The sequence below is a fragment of the Athene cunicularia genome (assembly GCF_003259725.1).
Source record: "Athene cunicularia isolate RWA chromosome 8 unlocalized genomic scaffold, athCun1 chr8_part1, whole genome shotgun sequence".
NCBI classification, from domain to species: Eukaryota; Metazoa; Chordata; class Aves; order Strigiformes; family Strigidae; genus Athene; species Athene cunicularia.
In genome coordinates, this window is record NW_020799109.1 from 25,389,655 (window position 1) to 25,410,234 (window position 20,580).

General features: G+C 35.2%; 2 protein-coding genes across 2 annotated transcripts in view; both read left to right on the forward strand.

Annotated features, from left to right (window-relative positions):
* Window positions 1-5,867, forward strand: part of ASPM (abnormal spindle microtubule assembly) — a 29,810-nt gene extending 23,943 nt beyond the window's left edge. The window contains exons 24-29 of the mRNA XM_026853974.1: window positions 1,752-1,943; window positions 2,383-2,575; window positions 3,071-3,225; window positions 4,146-4,322; window positions 5,298-5,470; window positions 5,550-5,867. Coding sequence (XP_026709775.1) covers window positions 1,752-1,943; window positions 2,383-2,575; window positions 3,071-3,225; window positions 4,146-4,322; window positions 5,298-5,470; window positions 5,550-5,655 — 996 coding nt within the window. The 3' untranslated portion in view covers window positions 5,656-5,867. The remainder of the gene's footprint in view (window positions 1-1,751; window positions 1,944-2,382; window positions 2,576-3,070; window positions 3,226-4,145; window positions 4,323-5,297; window positions 5,471-5,549) is intronic.
* A 1,166-nt stretch (window positions 5,868-7,033) lies between these two features.
* Window positions 7,034-18,896, forward strand: LOC113483050 (coagulation factor XIII B chain-like). The gene is made up of 12 exons (XM_026854276.1): window positions 7,034-7,103; window positions 8,713-8,913; window positions 9,419-9,604; window positions 10,037-10,213; window positions 10,344-10,520; window positions 12,146-12,325; window positions 12,666-12,752; window positions 13,423-13,605; window positions 16,554-16,757; window positions 17,255-17,437; window positions 18,152-18,393; window positions 18,875-18,896. Exons 1-11 carry the CDS (start codon window positions 7,034-7,036, stop codon window positions 18,361-18,363), a joined length of 1,860 nt encoding a protein of 619 aa, XP_026710077.1. The 3' UTR covers window positions 18,364-18,393; window positions 18,875-18,896.
* The last annotated feature ends 1,684 nt before the right edge of the window (window positions 18,897-20,580 follow it).

Here is a 20,580-nt window from a genome sequence, read left to right on the forward strand (position 1 = left end):
AGACACTTTAGTTCTTTAACATGTAAAACTAAAACTAAATTATGGAGGCTAATAATTTATTAAATAATGCTGCTTATACCCAGCTAAGCATAATAGAGTGGATCTCATCAGGCTCTGGAGGCTTAAGCACTTTAAAGTTGAAGATGGATGGGAAAGTCTGTTTCCTTCAGACCCTCAATCTGAGTGCTGTTTTAGCTTATTTTCTTTACATCTGACTGGAAGTAGGAAAGATAGACACAACAACCTGTAAGGCTCATGACATAAAGAGCATCTCCTTTCACAAACAATCCCCTGGGATGCAGTGATTTATTTGGTTGGATGTTTCTAACCTGCTAGTGGTACCAGAGCCTAAGTTGTAACGTTTTTAGTATAACCATGTTTTACTTCTCTAAAAGCAAGATCAAAAATCAGGTCTGTATTGCAGCACTGCCTAATAGTAAAAATAATCTTCAGTTTTCCAAACTGACAGTTAATTTAGTCCCAATAATAGAAGGTAATCATTAGATAAATTGAGAGACTGAAACAGGAACCCTGACATAGCTGTTCTCTAGGTAAGGATGTTATGGCAAACTTTGCCCTACTCCTCCATATATACAGATCTGTTTTCTCTCCCTAGAAGTTTTATTTTCCCATTAAGGCAAGAGTGAATGAGTGGAAAAGACTTTTTGTTTAGATTTGGCATAGAGTACCTTGTTTCCCTTCTCTTTATATAGAGGGGAAGAAACAGAACGGTGAAATGAGAAAAGTGGAGTGGTGGTTCTCCTTAAAAGCCAGCCAAGAGAAAGAAAACTAGAAGGGAGTAATGCTAGACACGAGTATAAACTGAGAGTGGCTGGAGAGCAGCCTTGCAGGCAGGGATCTGGGGTGCTGGTCAGCAACAGGCTCGGTACGAGTCATCAGTTGTGCCCTGGTAACCAAGAGGGCAAATGGCATCCTGAGGTGCATCAAACACAGCATGACCAGTTGGCCAACAGGGATGATTATCCTGCTGTATTCAGCGTTGGTACTGCCTCACCTTGAGTACTGCGTGCAGTTCTGGGCCCCATAATTTAAGAAGGATGTTCAGGTCCTTGAAGGCATCCAGAGGAGAGCAACAAAGCTGGTGAAAGGGCTGGAAGGAATATCCTGTGAGGAGCAGCTAAGGACTTTGGGTGGAGAAAAGGAGGCTGAGGGGGCAATCTCATTGCCCTCTACAGCTTCCTGAGGAGAGAAAGTGGAGAGGGAGGTGCTGATCTCTTCTCCCTGGGATCCAGTGACAGGATGCATGGGAATGGTTCAAAGCTGCACCAGGAGAGGTTTAGACTGGACATTAGGAAGCATTTATTTACCAAGGGTGGTCAAACACTGGAACAGGCTTCCTAGAGGGGTGGTTGATGCTACAAGCCTGTCAGTGTTTAAGAGGCATTTGAAAAATGCCCTTAATAATGTGCTTTATCTTGTGGTCAGGCAGTTGGACTAGAAGATCACTGTAGGTCCCTTTCAACTGCAAATGGTCTATTCTATACAGAATGCTTCCCTAACTGCACCTAGTTAAGATTTCATTTCACAGCCTTGCATTTCAACTACCTCAAGGTCAATCAGAGCTGTGTTATGGTGGTTATATGTGTGCTAGTGGTGTTTATAATCCCTGTATCTGTCAAAGCTCATGTTAAAATAATTCTTCGTTTTTTATCAATGCTTGTTTAGGATGGGAAAAAGGGAATTTAGGGAGAAGTCTTAAATTAATAGAAAAGTACTTTAATTTTAAACAGAGATGGTTCCGAGCAAAAATGCAACAAAAAAGATTTCGAGGAGATTATCAAAGAATCATCCAATTACAACGTGTGATTCGAAGCTGGCTAAATCACAGAAATGATGCAGCAGCCATAATTCAGCGAAATGTACGAAGATTCCTTGCCTGCACACGTAGGAGAAAATTTGCATTTGGAATAATTAAATTTCAGGTAAATACCTCTTGTAAGAAAACTATGTGTTTTTTAAATTTTATTTTTGTCTTTTCATTTTACTCTCATGGGTTTTTGGAAAGAGGTAAGATGTTTACTTTTGTTGGTGAATTTATCAGTTAAATTGCAAGCCAAGTCAGCATCAGTTTAGACATCAAATGCAAACACATCAGATCATGAAGTAATACTAAGCAGGTACTAGTTGAGGTGATGTAAGTGGGAGTGTATGTAGAGTGTATATGCATGTTTGATTTGGTCTTTTGTTTTGAAAATCCAGTATTTGGAAGATTAAACACTGAATGGTAATTACTTAAGAATTAATAACCAAGATAATTAAATAATTTGTCAGACTTGTGTAAAATTGATTTGGAATGGTCATGGAAGTTTTATTGTCTCTTGTTGATAACTTTTTTCTCTTTGTGAAATTCCTTTTATGTAGGCACTGTGGAGAGGATATTCTTGGAGAAAGAATAATGACACAGCAAAAACTAAAGCTTTAAGACGTAGTTTAGAAAAGGCTAATGAAAAGAGCAAAGAAGAAAACAAATTGTGCAACAGAACTGCAATTGCTATTGAATATCTTCTAAAATATAAACATCTCTCTTACATTCTTGCAGCATTAAAGCATCTTGGTCAGTATTTTGTTTTATTATAACTGATAGATTTCCAGAATGATAGAAACTGGAATTTTTCAGCTGAGAAGAGTTCATAATGGTATTTAGGCTCTCTGTATGACTGTAAAATGTGAATATGTTAGAGAGTATAAAAAGAAAATAATTTTTTTTTCCAGACTAAAATTAGATTATTGATTTAAGAACAATATTAAAATGGTTATGCAGAGAAAGGAAATCCTACATGATTGCTCTAATTTCCTGGCCATCCTGGTAGTACTTTACATAAGTCAATTATATTTACTATAGGTATATGTTCTCTGTGGATTGTTTTGTCTGCTTAATTTTTAGTCTGGAATGTTAAAACTACTGATTTGGAAATACTTGTTTAAATCAGTAAATGTGGTTTTTGCTTCTTTGCACTTCTACTTTAAAGCTAAGAGAAACCCCTGGTTTGGAATTAAATTGCTTAAGCTTCAGAGTTTTCTTTATGTTTTTCTTATTTAATTATCATAGAGGTGGCTACCAGACTGTCCCCGCTCTGTTGTGAAAATATGGCCCAGAGCAGAGCAATCTTCACTATTTTTGTTCTGATCCGAAGTTGTAACCGTAGTGTTCCATGCATGGATGTTATCAGATATTCAGTTCAGGTTCTACTTAACGTTTCAAAGGTAACTTTAATTTTTTGTTTTATAGGTTTCTAAGTCGTAGACTACTTAATTGTAGTATCTATACACAAAATTTCTGAATACATTTGAAACAATAAAAGTAATAATTTTGTATAAAAAACAAGTTTCTGAATTTTAACTATGTTATTTTGAAACCAGTTATCTACTTCATAATAATTATGATTTAATTTTCCTTTTGGCAAAAGAAAATTATTTCATGGGCTTAAAGTAATAATTGTACTTTGATTACCTTGCAGAGTATCTCAAGTATTGCATAAAACTGTAGAAAAGCATCAAATTGTGTAGAAAATAAAACCAGTAGTAGTTAGGATGTGAAGGTTTTCTAAGGTTAAAATGTGTATTTCCAGAAGACAGCCTACTTCTCCAAATCCATGTCATAGAATAGACTATGTTTATATTTTGTATTTCTTACAGAACTGATTATTTTCATAAATACTTATGTATACAACTTCAGTACTGTAGTAGTACTGCAGTTATGGACTACAGATCGATTGCTCTAGAGTTTTTTACTTTGAAATTTAAAATATTTGCTAAACATAGTTTTTGGTCTTATATCCATCCTACAGGCATTTACATTAGATTCTTTTGATTTCAGGAAAAAATTTTAAACATTGAGGCTAAATTTGCTTTTAAATTTCTCTCAACTTAGTCTAATTTATTCTAATATTTTAAACATTATATCAGATTCTACGGGTTTCTAAACAAGTGGGGAATCACAAAGTGTAGCTTTTTGTAACTTGTTAGGATGGTGTAACATACAGAAGTGCCTTTTATTACTTGAATGCCAGAACAACTACAAATTCAATCTAGAGGAGAATATGGACTTTGCTTTTTCCTCTAACCTGAAAGACATTTTAAAGATCTGTCTATATAACCTCTCTTGTCTCTTTATTGTATAACAGTATGAAAGAACTACTCAAGCAGTTTATGAAGTAGAAAATTCTATAGATACATTACTAGACCTGCTACAAATGTATAGAGGGAAAGCTGGGGACAAAATTTCAGAGAAAGGAGGAAGTATTTTCACAAAGACCTGTTGTCTGTTGGCCATCCTTTCAAAGGACTCAAAAAGAGCTTTGGTAAGACTTAAATGTGTTTTGGGTCTAATAATTTGATTTAACATGCTTTTTCTTGTATGTTTTGGGAATATTTGTAATTATTTTCTTCCTCTCTACCATACCTACTATGGCTGTAATATTAATTATGATTAAACTCTGATTTAAAAAATGCTCATTATTTTGTGCTTTATATGCCCTGGTCACCCAGAGCTATTCAGTATGACGACACTGAGGTTCTGATCTGGCAATCCTTGCAACATTATGATACTGCAATCCCTACATTCCCCAGGATTTTGACTTTCTGTCAATTGCTTAGCATTAGATATAGTTTAGTTGCCACTTCATTAACTTTTATTCCATTTCTGAAAGTTTACTGTTGCTTTTCAGATAAAGTTAAGGTCTTTATATTGCTAGTTGTTACTAACAATAATTGCCTATGGCTTTGTGTTGACATAGTCTATTTAACAGAGATATAGCGTATTATTGAAAGAAATTTCCTTTGTTCATGCCTATTGCTAGAATCTCTAATAAGGTTATTAGGGTAGTTTGGGTTCTATGTTATAAATTCATTAGCTTTTTATCCATCAGATAGAAGTACTTAAGTTATCCAGTCCCTTCTGACCACTGCACTACTCTTTCATTGCTGTGATGACAGGTACAAACACCAGTTTGTATCTCTGTACCATTTGTTGAAGGTGTATACCAAAGACATATATGAAAATTGGTTTTAATGAGAAATTAGTAAAATCTGACTTGTAAGAGCTTGAATTTTCTGGCATCTCAAGTCACATACCAGTTGTTAAGTATTTTGAAAGCATTAGACCACTGACTACTTGTAGATGTGTTGACTTCAAAATGGTTTCACTGTACTTTTGGGTAGAAGTTCTGCTTAAATTATAAACATTCCATTTTCACTGAATAAAACAGATTTCTTGATTGGTTAAGTAGCTTTTGAACTTGTGGTATTACCTGTGTACTGTTTTCACCTTTTTTCAGGAAATCCGAAGCCTACCAAGAGCTGTTAATTGCATTCAGAGCCTATATAAACTTACAGCTCATAAACACAAAATGGATGCAGAGAGAATACTTGTGAAGCAGAAAACAAGCACTTTCTTAAGTAGAACTTCCTTTGTTCCAGTAACTCCTTTAAGAATAAAAACAGTTTCAAGGTAAGAGCTTAAAAATTCGTCTGCTGATTTTGCTGTGGCAATACATTATTTGAATGACAAGTCACTAATATTTTCACAGAATTAAACCAGACTGGGTTTTGAGGAAAGATAACATGCAAGAAATTGTGGATCCTCTGCAAGCAATTCTGATGGTGATGGATACACTTGGCATTGCCTGCTACTGAAATGTAAATGTATTTGTACAGCATGTATGTAGTAGACAGCTAAATGATTTGGAAAGAAAGAAAATGTGTCAAGCTACTCTTGAAAATATTTTTTTCAAATTGCAGTTTAACATTTCTGTAACATTTTTGTATTGTATACAGCTTTTGAAATCCTATTTTGTGCTACTAGCAAAAGCAATTGTACAATAAAATCATAAGCCCTGGAAATTTCACTAGTGAAGTAATCTATTGTTATTATATAACTGTGAATCTTACAAATAAATATTGTAGAATACTATTAAAAACTGTTGATTGTGTGGGATAGTTATGCTGGCTTGTCTGATCTGGAGAGTTATGGGTAGAAAGGGAGGCGTAGACTGTAGATTTCAAAACTGGCTACTTTTTGGGGAGAACTCAAATTTACTTTCTAATAAGGTTTTGAGGGATCATGTGAGATTGGAAAAATATTTTTTTCTAATTACTACTTTTTTTTTAATACTGCAAGATTAAGATGGAACAATGGGATGTAAGGGTAAATTTAGAAATTCTGACCTGATAGTTTAAGGGAGGTGATTTGTGAGTGCTTTCTTCCTATCAAGTGAGCACTACATACAAGCATGCATCTCATCTGGCTGAATAGATAGATGTTCATCACAACATCTCCCTGAAATTCTGTTGTGCCTTGGAACTGGATTTTCTTAGAGCAAGGCCAAGAAAATGAAAACTGTAAAACCTGTACTCTCCCACCCTCAAATTTAAAGATTTATGCCTCCCAAGAATGCTGAATCAACTGGTAGCCATTGATCAGTTAGATGATAATGCATTGTAAATGAGGTGCAGTTTTTTTTGTTTGGGATTTTTTTGTTTGAAAAGCAACTTCAAAGGGGCTAGCTGTATACAACAAAACAGACAGATAAATAGTAGTGGCTATGTTCTTAATGTAAGAGTCTCCAGAATGAATAATACATAGAATGCAACTGACCAACTATATGGCAATAGGCTGGAGGAGGAGAAAATTTTCTATTTATCCTCTTATTTCAGCCAAGATAAATAATCTGATAACAGAATGCCCTTTAAACTTGGAAATCGGAGGGTTCAGAGGGAATCAGTATTCAATTAGTTTAAATTGTTCCATAAGCTTGTTGCCTGATTTTACTGTAAAATTATAAATTCTGTCCTCTTTACTGATGTGAAGTATGACAAATGGAAGTATAATTCTGCAAGTCTAATGTTAGGGTATTTGGAGAACTAAAATAAATGAAAATAGTGTTTTCACTTGTTACAAAACACTATGGACACTAAGATATTAGTGAATACCTTTTGTAAATAATTAACTGGATTTTCAGAGTAGCATTTAGGGAGTTTTCACAGATGGTGGAAACTGTTGATGGAGACAGTAATGAAGATGAGATTTAAAAGCTGGGTTTTTTTCCTAGTTGTGATGTATTCAGGCAAAATCTTTGCAAAAGGTAAATACACTGAATTCTGTTGTTAATAAATGTACATTGAATCTAGAACATGTCGTCTGGGTAACTTAGGTGCAATGTCTTTCATATCTTTACCAAGAGTAAACACTGCTTTTTAGATAGTTTTGTTGCGAGATGGCTGATGATCGTGATTTCACTGTCACTGTAGCTCAGGGCTACAGATTCATATCTAGGCTTCAAAGCTGTAATAATGAAAGGTTCAGGCTTTTATTCAGAAATGTATTTGAACAGTTTCGAGGCATTTATACAAATTAAATTTTGTACTATTAAAACATTTTATATATTGAAGTGACTTGGTGATTGAAGTGTCCATTTTACCACAGAGCAAGAGAGTGGAAGTTAAATGGCACCTGCAGAACATAGTCTGGGATGGTTCCACATTTCCTATCCTTATTTGCAACATTGCTTAAACTTCCTGGGTTTATATAGTTTGCATACCTCTTTGAACTGCAAGTTCACAAAGCTGTGGGCTGTATATGAGGGTACAGCTCCATTAGTTGGGAAGGTCTCCCTTACCTCTTATCTTCACTAAAGTTTTGTCCTCATGCAAAGCAGTTGAAATTACACTGTTACTTTGTCAAAAAGTATGTAGGTAGCTACCACTGCTGTCTTTTAATTATTTACAAATCTTAATTAGCCTTAGGTTTTATTTAGTTATTTGGTGATACAGTGCCTCTGTGAGGAAAGGAATTATTTCAAAAATATCTTGGCACTGTCTATTTAGTAAAAACTAAATTTGCAGTAAATTCTAGTGGCATTATTGAGTGAAAGAGCAATATTTGTTATTTTGGTTCTATGTGTAGGGTTAATGCAGTAGTGCAAATTTGTGGGAAAATTCTGCCATTTATAATGAGTTTCATAGGTGGTGATTCAGTTTTTAAAATGATTCTTCAAGTTAGATTGTCTTGTAATGCCATGGAGAGCATTTTTGCGACTGAAAGGATAATTTTATAAGAAGTCCAAACATAAAACCCAACCAAAAAGCAGTACTTTTTTTTTTTTTTTTTTTTTATTCAGCACAACTTCTTTTAAAGGTTTTCTCCTATTACTGGTTTGGGATTTTTCTAATTGCAGTTCTATATGTTCTTTCCTTAATTCCATTTCTTCTTTCTTTTCTGTTGACTGTTCTTAGATTCCTGTTCTTCAGCAAGTTTAACTCTTTTATATTGCCTCCTGGCAGTTGTCATGCTGTTCTGATAACATTTGCTGAATTGAGGAGCTGTGGCATAGCTAATCTTGACACTGTTGCCACTGGATTTTAGAGCAGGCATCAGTATGTTTATGCAGCAAAGGGTGCTCATGCTTAAATCTTCTGGGCTAAACAAAGAGTCAAATAAATGTGTCCTGCATCAGTTTTGCCCAGTATACGTTAGGAAGTTTAATTCTACAGCTGATATTCCTAACTTAAAGAACATTTGAATGTATCTTAATTTCAGTGAGTCTTACAAGCTCCTTCATGCTTGTAAGTATTCTGAATTTTGTTCACCTTGTTTGAAAGCCTGAATCAATCTAACTGATATTAAATCAAGGCAAAAAAAAGTTCATATCTGGGCTGAGATTTTTAGAGAGAAATATATTTATCTTTTTGCAGATAAACTTTGTGGTTTGCCACATATAGAAAACGGAAAGATTGCCCAGTACTATTATAATTTCAGAAGTTACTATTTCCCTATGCGTAAGGAAAAAAAACTTTCGTATTCTTGTATGGTTGGTTATACCACTGAAACTGGGACTCAAGATGGAAGAATAACTTGTACAGCAGAAGGATGGTCTCCGGTGCCACAATGCTACAGTGAGTTAGCTTCATTAATCTCATCATGGCTTCCTTCCAGCAGCAAACTTTGCTAGCTGGATGTCCTGGAACATACAGGAACTGACACTGCCTAATGAGGGTTATTCTTAGGTTAGGACAACAAGATGAAATCAAACCTTTATGTATGCAAACTATATATGTTTATACATGGAATACTTTTACAATAATAAATATAAAAACATGTATGGTAAAAGCCTTTAAAATAAGAACTTCAAGAAAAGTGTCCACTTTCCTTATTTTTGGAAAATGAATAGATTAGTTTCCCCTCAGATGTTTATCCTCTAGCGTCTCCCTTGCTCTAGATTCTTTGACTGTCATGTTCCATGTGATTACAATTGGTTTGATGTATTGTTTGATGAGAGTTTCTTCAATAGGTCAGGAAAACAAAATTAGATAAGATAGCTAAAACCCCTCTTTTGCTTATCAGAGAAGAAAAATATTCATTAATACTTTCTTTCTAACCAAGCTGTCTTCTTTCACTTAGAAAAATGTAACAAGCCTCTTTTGGAAAATGGGTTTTTTTACGGTACAGAAATACACTTCAAAGTACATGAGAAACTGCAATACAAATGTAATCCAGGCTACCATACTCCAAGCGGTGGTACTGAAGATACAGTACAATGTCAGCTAGAAGGATGGTCCTCTCATCCAAGCTGTACTAAAAAATTTGGTATGATTCTGCATTTTTCTCCTTTATAATCTGTCTCATACGTATATAATTCTACAGTTGTTGTACCTGTAGGGCCAAACTGTCCATATTAGGTTATCATCTGAGTACTCCTAATGTAGGTTCTCAGCTCTATTTTATGGAAAGAAGTCAGATTTCACATACTGATAGTTTTGTGAATTCGTATAGATAAAATTATATGTAGAAGGCACTGGTATAGATGAAATTGCACTGTTTCAAATAAATCCATTGCCATCCAAACCTTCCCAAATGATGACTGGAAAGCTTATGTAAACTACTGCATTTTAAAATAATCATTATTTGCAAAGATTTTGCCTTGGATATAACCACTTTTAAGGTATATCTAAGGAAAATTTTAGATGAGTAACTTGAAATGGAAAAGCAATTAATGTGTGTATGCTTTATTTATTTAAGAATCATGTCAAGTACCCAATTTAAATCACGGCAGCTACTTCACAGCCCAACGAGAGCTTCAACTGAATGAAACACTGTTATACAAATGCGATGAGGGATACCATACTGCGGGAGGAAACACTACAGAAGCAGCAGTGTGTCTAACACATGGGTGGTCCCATACTCCATACTGCACAAGTATGTAATGCGCTGGAAAATTTATTCTACAAATGAACGAGAATTTCCAAAAAGGCTTATTTTATAAGCTGTTGAGGAAGGTTTCCCCACCCTGCCAACTGGTTTTCACTGCTGTGTTTTTTATTCCTAGAAATAACTTGCTCTCCTTTGAGTGCAATAGCACATGGAAGTTTCTATCCTGTGAAGAAAATCTATGAAGAGGGAGATGTAGTTCACTTTTTCTGTGAGGAAAATTATTCTGTCAGTGAATTTGACTTAATTCAATGTTATTATTTTGGATGGTATCCAGACCCTCCATTGTGTGAAGGTACCTTATTTTTATAGTTCTATTATGTCAAATTATTTGTGAAAGACTAGCACCTTCTCATGAAATGCTTTATGAATACAAAATACAGTTTCTGTACCAGTTCACAGCCTAAATAAATATCAAGTGTTGGCTGAAGGGCATGGAGCCAAGGTAGCAGGGAGGGAAGCAATGATAATTGGAATTAGTTTTCAGTGGACTCTAACAGTAGAGCAGGTAAGGTCTCTTGCTGTTCTTTCTCTGTACATTGTATCCTGGAGAATCAACAATTACAGGGAAGTTGTTTAGCCCCTGAAGCTCACATTAAATCATGTTCAGATTGCATGAAGGTTTAATCAAGCATATCTAATCCTTCCTTGTGAGGTGGGAACATGCCTCTTGAGAGGCATTAAAAATAAAATATTCCTCCTGAGCTTGGGGATTGTGGTAGAGTTTTATAGCCTCACCAAACTGTACATGTTTTCAACAGAATTAACTGGAAAGGTCATCCTGAGGACAAACACAGCTTTAGCAATTATCACTTCCCCAATCATTGAGAGATAAAGGAGGTTCCCAGAAAAGAAACTTTCAAAAGAATAAAAGGTCTAGTAAACCAGATGAGATACAGTATACAGCAGAAAACATTGCAAATCAATATTTAGGCTGACAATTTATAATATTGTTCAACATACCTGGATAGTTGTGGATCACTGGTCTTATCCAGATATTCGCCCCTTTATGGGGACTACTTCTGAGCTTTAAAAGATCTCACTGCCTCATGGTAATGAATTCTCTGCTTTATATACAAGCGATGCTGGGTCTTGATGACAGAGGATGGGACAAACTATAATTTTTTTGGCTTAATCCAAATCTGTGGTATCCTTTTCCCAGTATATTCTTACAAGATATTTTCCCATGAAGTATATTTTCTAAAGCAAATTTAATAATAGTTGTGCGGTCATGCTTGAGATTAAAGAAATTATATTTATCCCTAAAAAATACAGATGTGTTCAGCACAATTTTCAGTAAAATTATTGTTTTGTAGTTCCTTTATAGCTGATATTGTACAAGACTGTGATTGAGTATAAATATGAAATTCATCTTCCTTTCCTAGAAGATACAGTAGCATTTAAAATGCACTGGAATGTCTCAATTAAATAGTATGTGTCAGGACCCCAGCCCTGTATTTATTCTGATGACACAGCAGAAATTTCTCTTGAGTGAGTACAGAGAAGGTAGGGTGCTCAGAAGAAAGAGAACAAGGCCGAAATCTAGTTTTGAGGATAAAGTAATAACAAACTTAATTTGGGGGTAGGAAATCGACTATATTGCTGCTTCTGTAGCATTAGAATTAATATATAAGCTGCTTTAAATATTATAGTAATGGAGGGTATGGGACATCTCTTTCCTGCAGTCTATGTGAAGAAATTATGAATTTGTATATAGCAGTGCAATAGCGTGATACTTCTATTTTGTATTTGTTGAATATAAAATCACTTCTTTGTTCTGTTATTTTGTTAAAAAAATGGGAGTAAGCAATCACACTGGGTCAACCAAAAATGTCTTTTGAGTGACAGGCTTAAATGTTGTATAGTAAAATTAATTGGGGTTTGAATAGTGAGAAACCAATATGCATTTTTTATTTTCAGATGTGAAAAATAAATGTCCTCCACCACCACTTCCTCCTCATACCCGTACCATCACAAGTAGAAGAACATATCATAATGGAGACAAAGTTCGTATACAGTGTGAAAATACTTTTGAAATAAAAGGATCTGATGAAATCCAGTGTGAAAAAGGAAAATGGACATCACCCCCTATTTGTGTTGGTTAGTACTTTTTTGACAATTTACAACTGAACAGAAACGATTCTTCAAACAATGCCTTAATTTTCTGGAGAGCCTCAGTTTTCATAAGTGCAAAACTGTTTATGTCCTGCTCTGTTAAAATGCTTGAGAGGTGAAGTGCTGCATAATTTACAGACAATTTGTTGTTCACAGATTAAAGAAAAAAAGATTAATTAAGTAAATTCAACTGACATCCGTGTTATGTAGTTCTCCCCTGGAATATTGTTTTTACTATATCTTACAATACATCCGCATCTGTTTTGGTGTTTGAAAATTAGTTGTTTGTGAGAAAACTAGTTCTAAATTTCTTCTATGGTTATAGGAACTATGGATAAATGGGAATCCGAGGCACTGCCATCACTTGAGGCAGATGCAGCAATAAGGGCAAGCAAAACATATCGCAATGAAGGTATGAGTAGGTGAACATTGCTCTTCTATTTAAAGGGAATTCTGTACTCTCAAATGCTATTATAAGCATTTTATGACTACTCTTACTACTCTTTTACTACAGTACATTTCCTTACTGTTGAAAATGTTTGTGTGTGCTACAGATGTCAGTGTAGCCATCTGAATGAAAAGCCACTGTTGCTTGTTTCTAGTGATCATAAACTATGCCTATAAACCTGTCCTGTATTTGTACTTTTATTTCATACATTAGCATTTACCTTCAGTCGTTTTGTACCCTTTCTGTTAATGTTGTCTGAACATGCAAATTCATGAGTATTTTGCTGATCCTTTGATTAATAGTTCCAGTGAAGTTTCTTGTGTTTATTTTTGAACCACACATGGGCTAAAGCAACAAATAAAGACCATGTTATCACAGAAAAATCTAATCTATTTTGAGTGTAAACCAGAAAAAGTCAAGAGCAGACATAGATGAGGAACGTAGACGGAAATAGAATGTTTGTACTGCAATTAAGTAAGGCAAGGGTAGAATTTCTGAAAATGAAATTTGAAAAAGAAATTATATTATTTACATTTTAGTTGTGTATGAATTTTTTGTTCAATTATTAGTCTGATACTTTTACCACTGTTAATGTTTTAAAGATCCAGTTACCTATCTCCCTACCTTGTGTTAGAAATGCAGCAAGACTGTACCTCTCCACCTGTGATTAAAAATGGTGTTCTTCTTGGTCCATTATTGACAAGTTACAAAAATGGTTCCTCAGTAGAATATGGTTGTCAGCATTACCATTTTTTGGATGGACCTAGTACTGTTTACTGTGAACAAGGAAACTGGTCAGAAAAACCAACTTGCTTAGGTAAGTCTTGTAAGAAAGTTTTGTCACATGTAATATGGGAATGAGCCTCTAGATAATCCTTTTCTCTCTCATTTGTGTTAATAAAGATTCCAGAAATGGGAGGATGAACCAAAACCAAATATACCTAGGCCACTCCTGCTAGGTGTCCTCTAGCTTCTTCTTATAAACACCTAATTAAATAGATTCCTCTGTTTCCTTGAGTGAGCTATTCTAGAACATAGTTATTCCTGTTACCTAGGAGGATTCTCTTAATTTCTTTCTCTCATATTCTCCATTCAATGAATTTCTTTCTGTCCTTCAATAGATGTTTAGAAGGAATGACTGTAGCCATTGCTCAAATGGCTGTTAGATATGATTAACAAGGAGTACAATGACTTCTTGGACATTCATTTTTAAATCTTCAGCCTTTGGTTTTATTATATGTCTTTATATCTATAATTGCATTTTGGACTTTCTAATTTTTCCATGTTGCTCTTATGTATGTTGTCCAAAACAATGTCTAGAACTCACATTAGAAATTTACCAGCACTAGCAGGAATTCTACTTCTGAAGACCTACAATAGTTCTTTGTTTTCCTTTCCTTTCTTCTTGTAATGAAAGAATTCTATTTTACTAGCATCTTTTGTTAAACTGCCTCACTTTAAGTTTGTAATCTACTGTGAAAATGCAAATAAATAACCAGTTCAGTTTTAATTACTTATTTCTAAATGAATAAAATGTACCTTGTCTGGATTAAAAGGTCCAGATCAGCATTCTTGGATCTGAATACTCAAATTTTCAAATCCTGTGAAATAATGAAAGCTATACAGATGACAGTATCTCACATGGTTATGATTTAGCAGCAATTTAAGATTTTATTAATGGTGTGAGGTGGGTGAAAAGGTTGAATTTTAGGAACATTTAATGATTGACCAATTTAAAGATGAACAGGGTGATTTGGTAGAATATATTATAATCAAAAGAGCAACTTAATCACAGATTTGAGAATGACAGGATTCATGCTAACTTACTACAAGGTATTCTAAATCTAAGTATACATATGCATACTTATAAACAGCATGGAAATATTTCAATATCCTGTGAAATGCTTAGACATCCACATTCGTGAAGGCAAATATGCATATTTAAGCACATGGATAGGTAAAGAGGTGGATAAAAGAGGATAGTCTATAGTTAAAATCCTTCTCGAGTTCGGAGTAAATACTCACAATGCATCGATATATCTCAATGGATGATAATTCAGATTTGAGAAGTCTGACTTCACCCTGGCTTTCCCTCAGCTTCGTGGGAAGATGATCTTCAAATTTCAAGAAGTCTGAGCCTGAGAGGCGTCCAGCTCAGGAGAGATGCTGGTCACAGCACGCTGCAATCCAGGAGAGCTCAAAGGGTCTTGCTTAGAATTGCTATTTATAGGGTCTGAGATAATTGACTTTTTCATGAGGCACCTTCCATTTCAGCCCAGCTCAGATGATGGAATTTTCGATCAGTTGTGCAAGCCCAGAACTTGCTAGATCTTGGAGTTTTGGTATCACCAAATTTGGTCACAACCCAAGTATGGATGTACTAAGTTGTCAGGAGATACTGATACTATTGTTAAGCAGTATGAGAGGGGAGCAGAAACCAAGCGTGCTAAGGGAGTGCCTTTACACTCTGGTCCACTGTCTTTGTCATTGCCCTCAGATGTTTGGGGAGGAGGGGAAAGAAACCAAGTGGGCTTCTCTAATCAACTAACCGTCTGCCCTTCCTAATCCATTTGACCTGACATGTAGTCCATTTCCAAGTGACAGGGAAGATAGGAATCAGGAACATTAAGGGATGGCCTTTATGCTCTGGTTCACTGCCTTTCTCTAGTCATCTTGGACTGATATGTGACTTGAGGGGGGCGGGGTAGGGGGAATTGCACTAAGTACCTGACAGCCCAAGGGAAGGCAGGGTGGAAAGTTGCACCACCACAGACTGTTATTTGTCTCTTAAGAATCCAAATAACCACATCATCCTTTCCATATTTTCTGAGATTTCTTTTCAACCCTCACCTAATCAGACCAGAAAGAGCACATGTTGTAGTTAGGTTCAGGAAAATATCCATACCAATTTGTTGTGATGGTGCTGTTATCAGAATGCATAAAAACAGATTTCTTCTTGCTTTTACCTCAGAAAAGCATTAATAAAAGCCTCTCTCAGGCAATGATTCTCGTAGAACTTGTAGAAATTTATTTTTGTAACTGTCCCTCTGTCGGGCTTTACTGAACAGTGGTTTCAAAAGTTAAATGAGGTTAACTGTCTAATGGAAAGCTAGGCTATCTGGTGTGATCCTGACACTAAATTTTAAGAAACCTGTCAGATAACAACCAAAACAATATTGACCTTGAATAACCTGAAAAAGCCCAAAGAAGAACACAAAACTTCCAAAGAGTTTTTGGAAGATGTCTAAATTCTTTTAACAGTGACAAAACAAAGAAAAGGAAATTGTCAAAACAATTCCTTAGGCTAACAGTTTAAATTTACTGTTTATTAACTACTAATACCCTTAAAGGGCTTACCAAACCATTCAGCCAAATCAGACAGGTTAATTTTGATGGATGACTGTTTTCATTATAAAAGTCCTTTCAAGTTACAATAAATAAGTTCTGTTCTTCAGTGATAAACCCAGTCTGCCATAAGTTTACAAAAACTTGTAGAAACTAGATTTTCTCAGAAGTGTGTTTTCTGTGATTTACTATTCCCAGTTTAAGCTTTTTCTTGGATGTTATTTCTATTACCTCAGCCCATTTCTTTACATTTGCATTCTTTTTTTTTTTTTTAATGCATCTATAAGGTTTTTTCTTGCAAGATTCAAAACCTAAAACCATTTTAGAACTATTGATTTAGATTTCACTTTAACTCCTACAAAAGGGAGCTAAGAAATCACTTAAGGTTGCTTCTTACTGAAGTATGCTTTTATTTCCTAGAACCATGCACTCTTAATGTAACTGATATGAACAGGAACAACATAGAATTGAAATGGAGACAGGAAGAATTAATTTTCCTACATGGTGATCTCATAGAGTTTGAATGTAAACAAGGATACAATTTTCTCTACACTACCATTCCATCTCCTGGGAGGACACAGTGTAACCACGGCAGACTGACATATCCGAAATGCATTATGCAAGGTAAAACAATACTTCTTTTATTGCCTTTTTAATTAATCAATCTCAGATCTATTTAGAAATAACTTGTTTTGGCAGTGCAAAGGGATCTTTTTGTTTAAAATCTGTTGTAAATAATAGATGTTTAGGATTCAACAGTACAGATATGCACAGATACCCTTGTAAAAGACAGCTAAATTGTTAAATATATCCAAGCATGGAAAAACAGTACACCTTCCTTTGATGGGGAAGGCTGTAGAAATGAGGGAGGAGCTCTTCTCCAAGCTCAGGGAACTCAAAGCACTGTAGAAAGATGGCAGTAAGCAATTAAGTGCACACAAGGGATTTTTTATGGTTAAAGTTAAGCAGGAGATTGCATTCTGAGCTGAGACATAATGTAATAGTAAGAAAATACACTATCTGAGCATTAATAGATATCTAGTGTTGACAGGCAGTTAAAACTGCTGATTAGTTAGTTTCTTAAGCTGAATGTTTCTCAAATGTTTTTAATGTTATTCCAGCTCCTACAGAAAAATGTGACCCTCCACCTTCTATTGCAAATGGAGCTCTTACGCTCCCACCCCTGACCCAGTATGACAATGGTACTTCAGTTCAGTACATTTGCTCTGACTACCATTTTTTGCAAGGATCTGAGAGAATCTACTGTTCTGAAGGACAGTGGACTTCACCACCAGTTTGTATAGGTAAGTGTGATAAGTAGGCACTTATTTCTCCCTATAATTCATAAAATCATGGAATAGTTTGGAAGTAACCTCTAAATGTCATCTAGTCCAGCCCCTTACAATAAACAGGGACATCTTCAACTAGATTAGGTGGCTCAAACCCCAATCCAACCTGACCTTGAGTGTTTCCAGAGGTGGAGCTTCTACCACCACTCTGGGCAAGGCAACCTATTCCAGTGTTTCAGCACCCTTATGGCTAAAAATTTCTTTCTTGTATCTAGTCTAAATCTACCCTCTTTTAGTTTAAAACCATCGCCCCTTGTCCTATCACTATAGACCCTACTAAAAAGTTTGTCCTCATCTTTATTATAAGTCCCCTTTAAGTACTGAAAAGCTGCAGTAAGGTCTCCCTGGAGCCTTCTCTTCTCCAGGCTGGAGAACCTCAAGTCTAAATTTAGATACTTAGAATTTATAAATTAAGTATTGTCAAATAGAACTTCAAGACCTCAGCTTTGGTTTTTTTTTTTCAATTAGAGATGAAAGTTTTAACAGAAGCAAGTGTAAGTTTGTCTGGCTTATTTTTCTTAACTATGACATGCCTGCAGTATCCAATAATACAGTGATTTCATATATAATAAGAGAATGTGAATAATATACAGTTTTAGAGTAGACTAGTCAGAACAATGCCTATTTCAAAAACAATTTATTAACACTGATTAAGTCTCTCTTCTTTAGAGCCCTGTACTTTGTCAAAAAATGAAATGGAAAAAAATAATGTGCTGCTGCAAGGGTTCTATAAGAATCAAGTTTACTTTTACCATGGGGATTATGTTGGATTTTACTGTAAACAGAACCATTTTGGAGCAGAATCTGGTACAACTTTATTTCAAGTACAGTGTAAGAGAGGACAGTTGACATATCCAAGGTGTGTTGAAAGAGCAAGATAAGTATGGACTTCAGGAAAGCCTATAGGAAAGGTATGTGCGTGTTCTTTATCTTGTATTAACAGCTGAATTAAGATGGCCTCATATTTTCAAGATCACTAAAGTCAGCTTTGAGAAATGCATATTCAGTGACATTGTTGGGTCTGAGCTCAAGGGCAAGGGAAGTGAAAGCACTTTGTGGTATGAGGACTGGGAATGCACCTGAAGGATGCAATACTGGCATATGTGTAAAAAATTCAGGATGAAGGAGTTTTACAAGGCTTACAGTGATAAATTTGAGGATGCATCATAATCTGGAGGATTTAAGCAAAGTGCTACAACAAGAAGATGCTGAGCAGGTATTGCCCTTGATGACGATATTGGTGACTTGGATAGCATAAGTGCTTACAGCATGTAGCTAAATTGGTATTTAATTTCATGACCTTCAAATGGATGTTAAACTGTAATTTTACAGTGAGAAAGGAGAGGCCTATTATTTTGTACATCTTAACAGCATCTATGTCTCTCTTCACAGGTAAGAAGCCTCTAAATGACAAGGCTTGAGGGACAAGGAAAAAAAAGCAAGTATTCAAGAAAAATAAGTGTTTAAAGGATCTATGAAACCATTTAAAAACTAAAAATATGAAAATTTTACTGAGTAGTTAATTATTATTCTTTTTAAAAATTGATTGATCAAACATCTTTGTTTTGCTAATTGAGAGCATTTAACTTATTAAAATATCTAGTCCAACTAATTCTGTATTATTTCCTATGACACTTAAACATTGGTACTCTTGGGGCTCTGCCTTTGAACATGTTGTGTGACTGAAGATATGAAGAAAATTCAGGAATATGGACAATGTTGGCCTCATCCCTTTTAGTATGCTTTAATAAAAAAGTCACTGTAAGGATTTCTTCTGTATTTTATATCTAAACTCCATCTTTCTGTGATAACATTGCATGTATGCTGTTCTGTGTGGTTTTCCAAGGCTTTTGTGAGTGCTACATAAATAAATAAAACAAAAAAGAAATTTAAGCATTCATTCAAGAACTGTTTATTTGATCAAAACCCAGTCAATCACTTGGTGGGAAAAAAAGGTTGATAAAAATAACATTTTACATGCTATTTACAATAGTATTCCAAAATGCTTTCTAAATATTAAAAAGTCATTGCTTTGTAAAATGGTATTTAAAAATGAAGACAAATAACAACAAGATTTAGCAATTTAACATAATAAACTTTTGATGTGTGACATGTAGATCTGAACTAGATGTTCACTATAGCTTTTATTTCTAGGTCACATTATGAATAATGACTGTGAGTAATGTCAACTGATGAGTCTTTTTCAGTTAAGAAATAATGTAACAACTCGGTTAAACAAAATGATTGGTGATAAGTTTTTAACCAATAAATTTTGGTGTATTGAGCATCTTAATAGCTGCCATGTAGGCTTGCTATGCATCCAGAAACTATTTGTGCTGAGGCCCAAATACATAGAAATCCACCTCAGTCTCTGAGTTTTACATACTAATCATTCCTGTGTCTATGAAATATATAAGAAAAAACTCTGTTTCCCTTGAACATGAAGGTTATTTACAAGACAAACTAGATGTGTAAGGAAAATCTTGCAAGGCAATGGGTACATTTGTGACCGTATCAGTAACACCAGGGATGTTGTAACCACCACTACAGTAACAACACTGTAGGTCAACATTGCCTAGGTATCAGTATCAGAAAAAACAAATTTGAATACAGATGTAACCAAACTGGGGCAAACGGGGAAAAAGTAATTTGTGGCAGGTTGTTTATTTGGAAGGAGACCAGGATGGAGAAAGAGAAGCACAAACACGGTGAAAATAAGATCAATAAACAAGAAAAAGCATAATAAAGTATGCACATGATATAATTGAGAGTCTCCAGGGATACCAGTCAAGGGGCTCTGTGCTTCATCACCTTAGCTTAGGTCAGGCCAAAACCCCAAATCCATAGTTTTGACTGTACCACAGAGATCAAACCTGTTTCCATGGTCTGGAAGATCTGTTCAGGGCAGGAAGGGAGGGCACATTCTCTACCTAGCAGGGGGGAACACTTGAGGCCAATGGATGGAGCATCCACGTATCATGGTATTGGTGCCTATTCCAGGTCTGATAGCATCAGCATCTTCCGAGTTGCTTCCTAACACCAGCCTGTGTTAGTGTATTTAATTCTCTTGTTCTTGTGGGGTTTTATTGGGGTTTTGG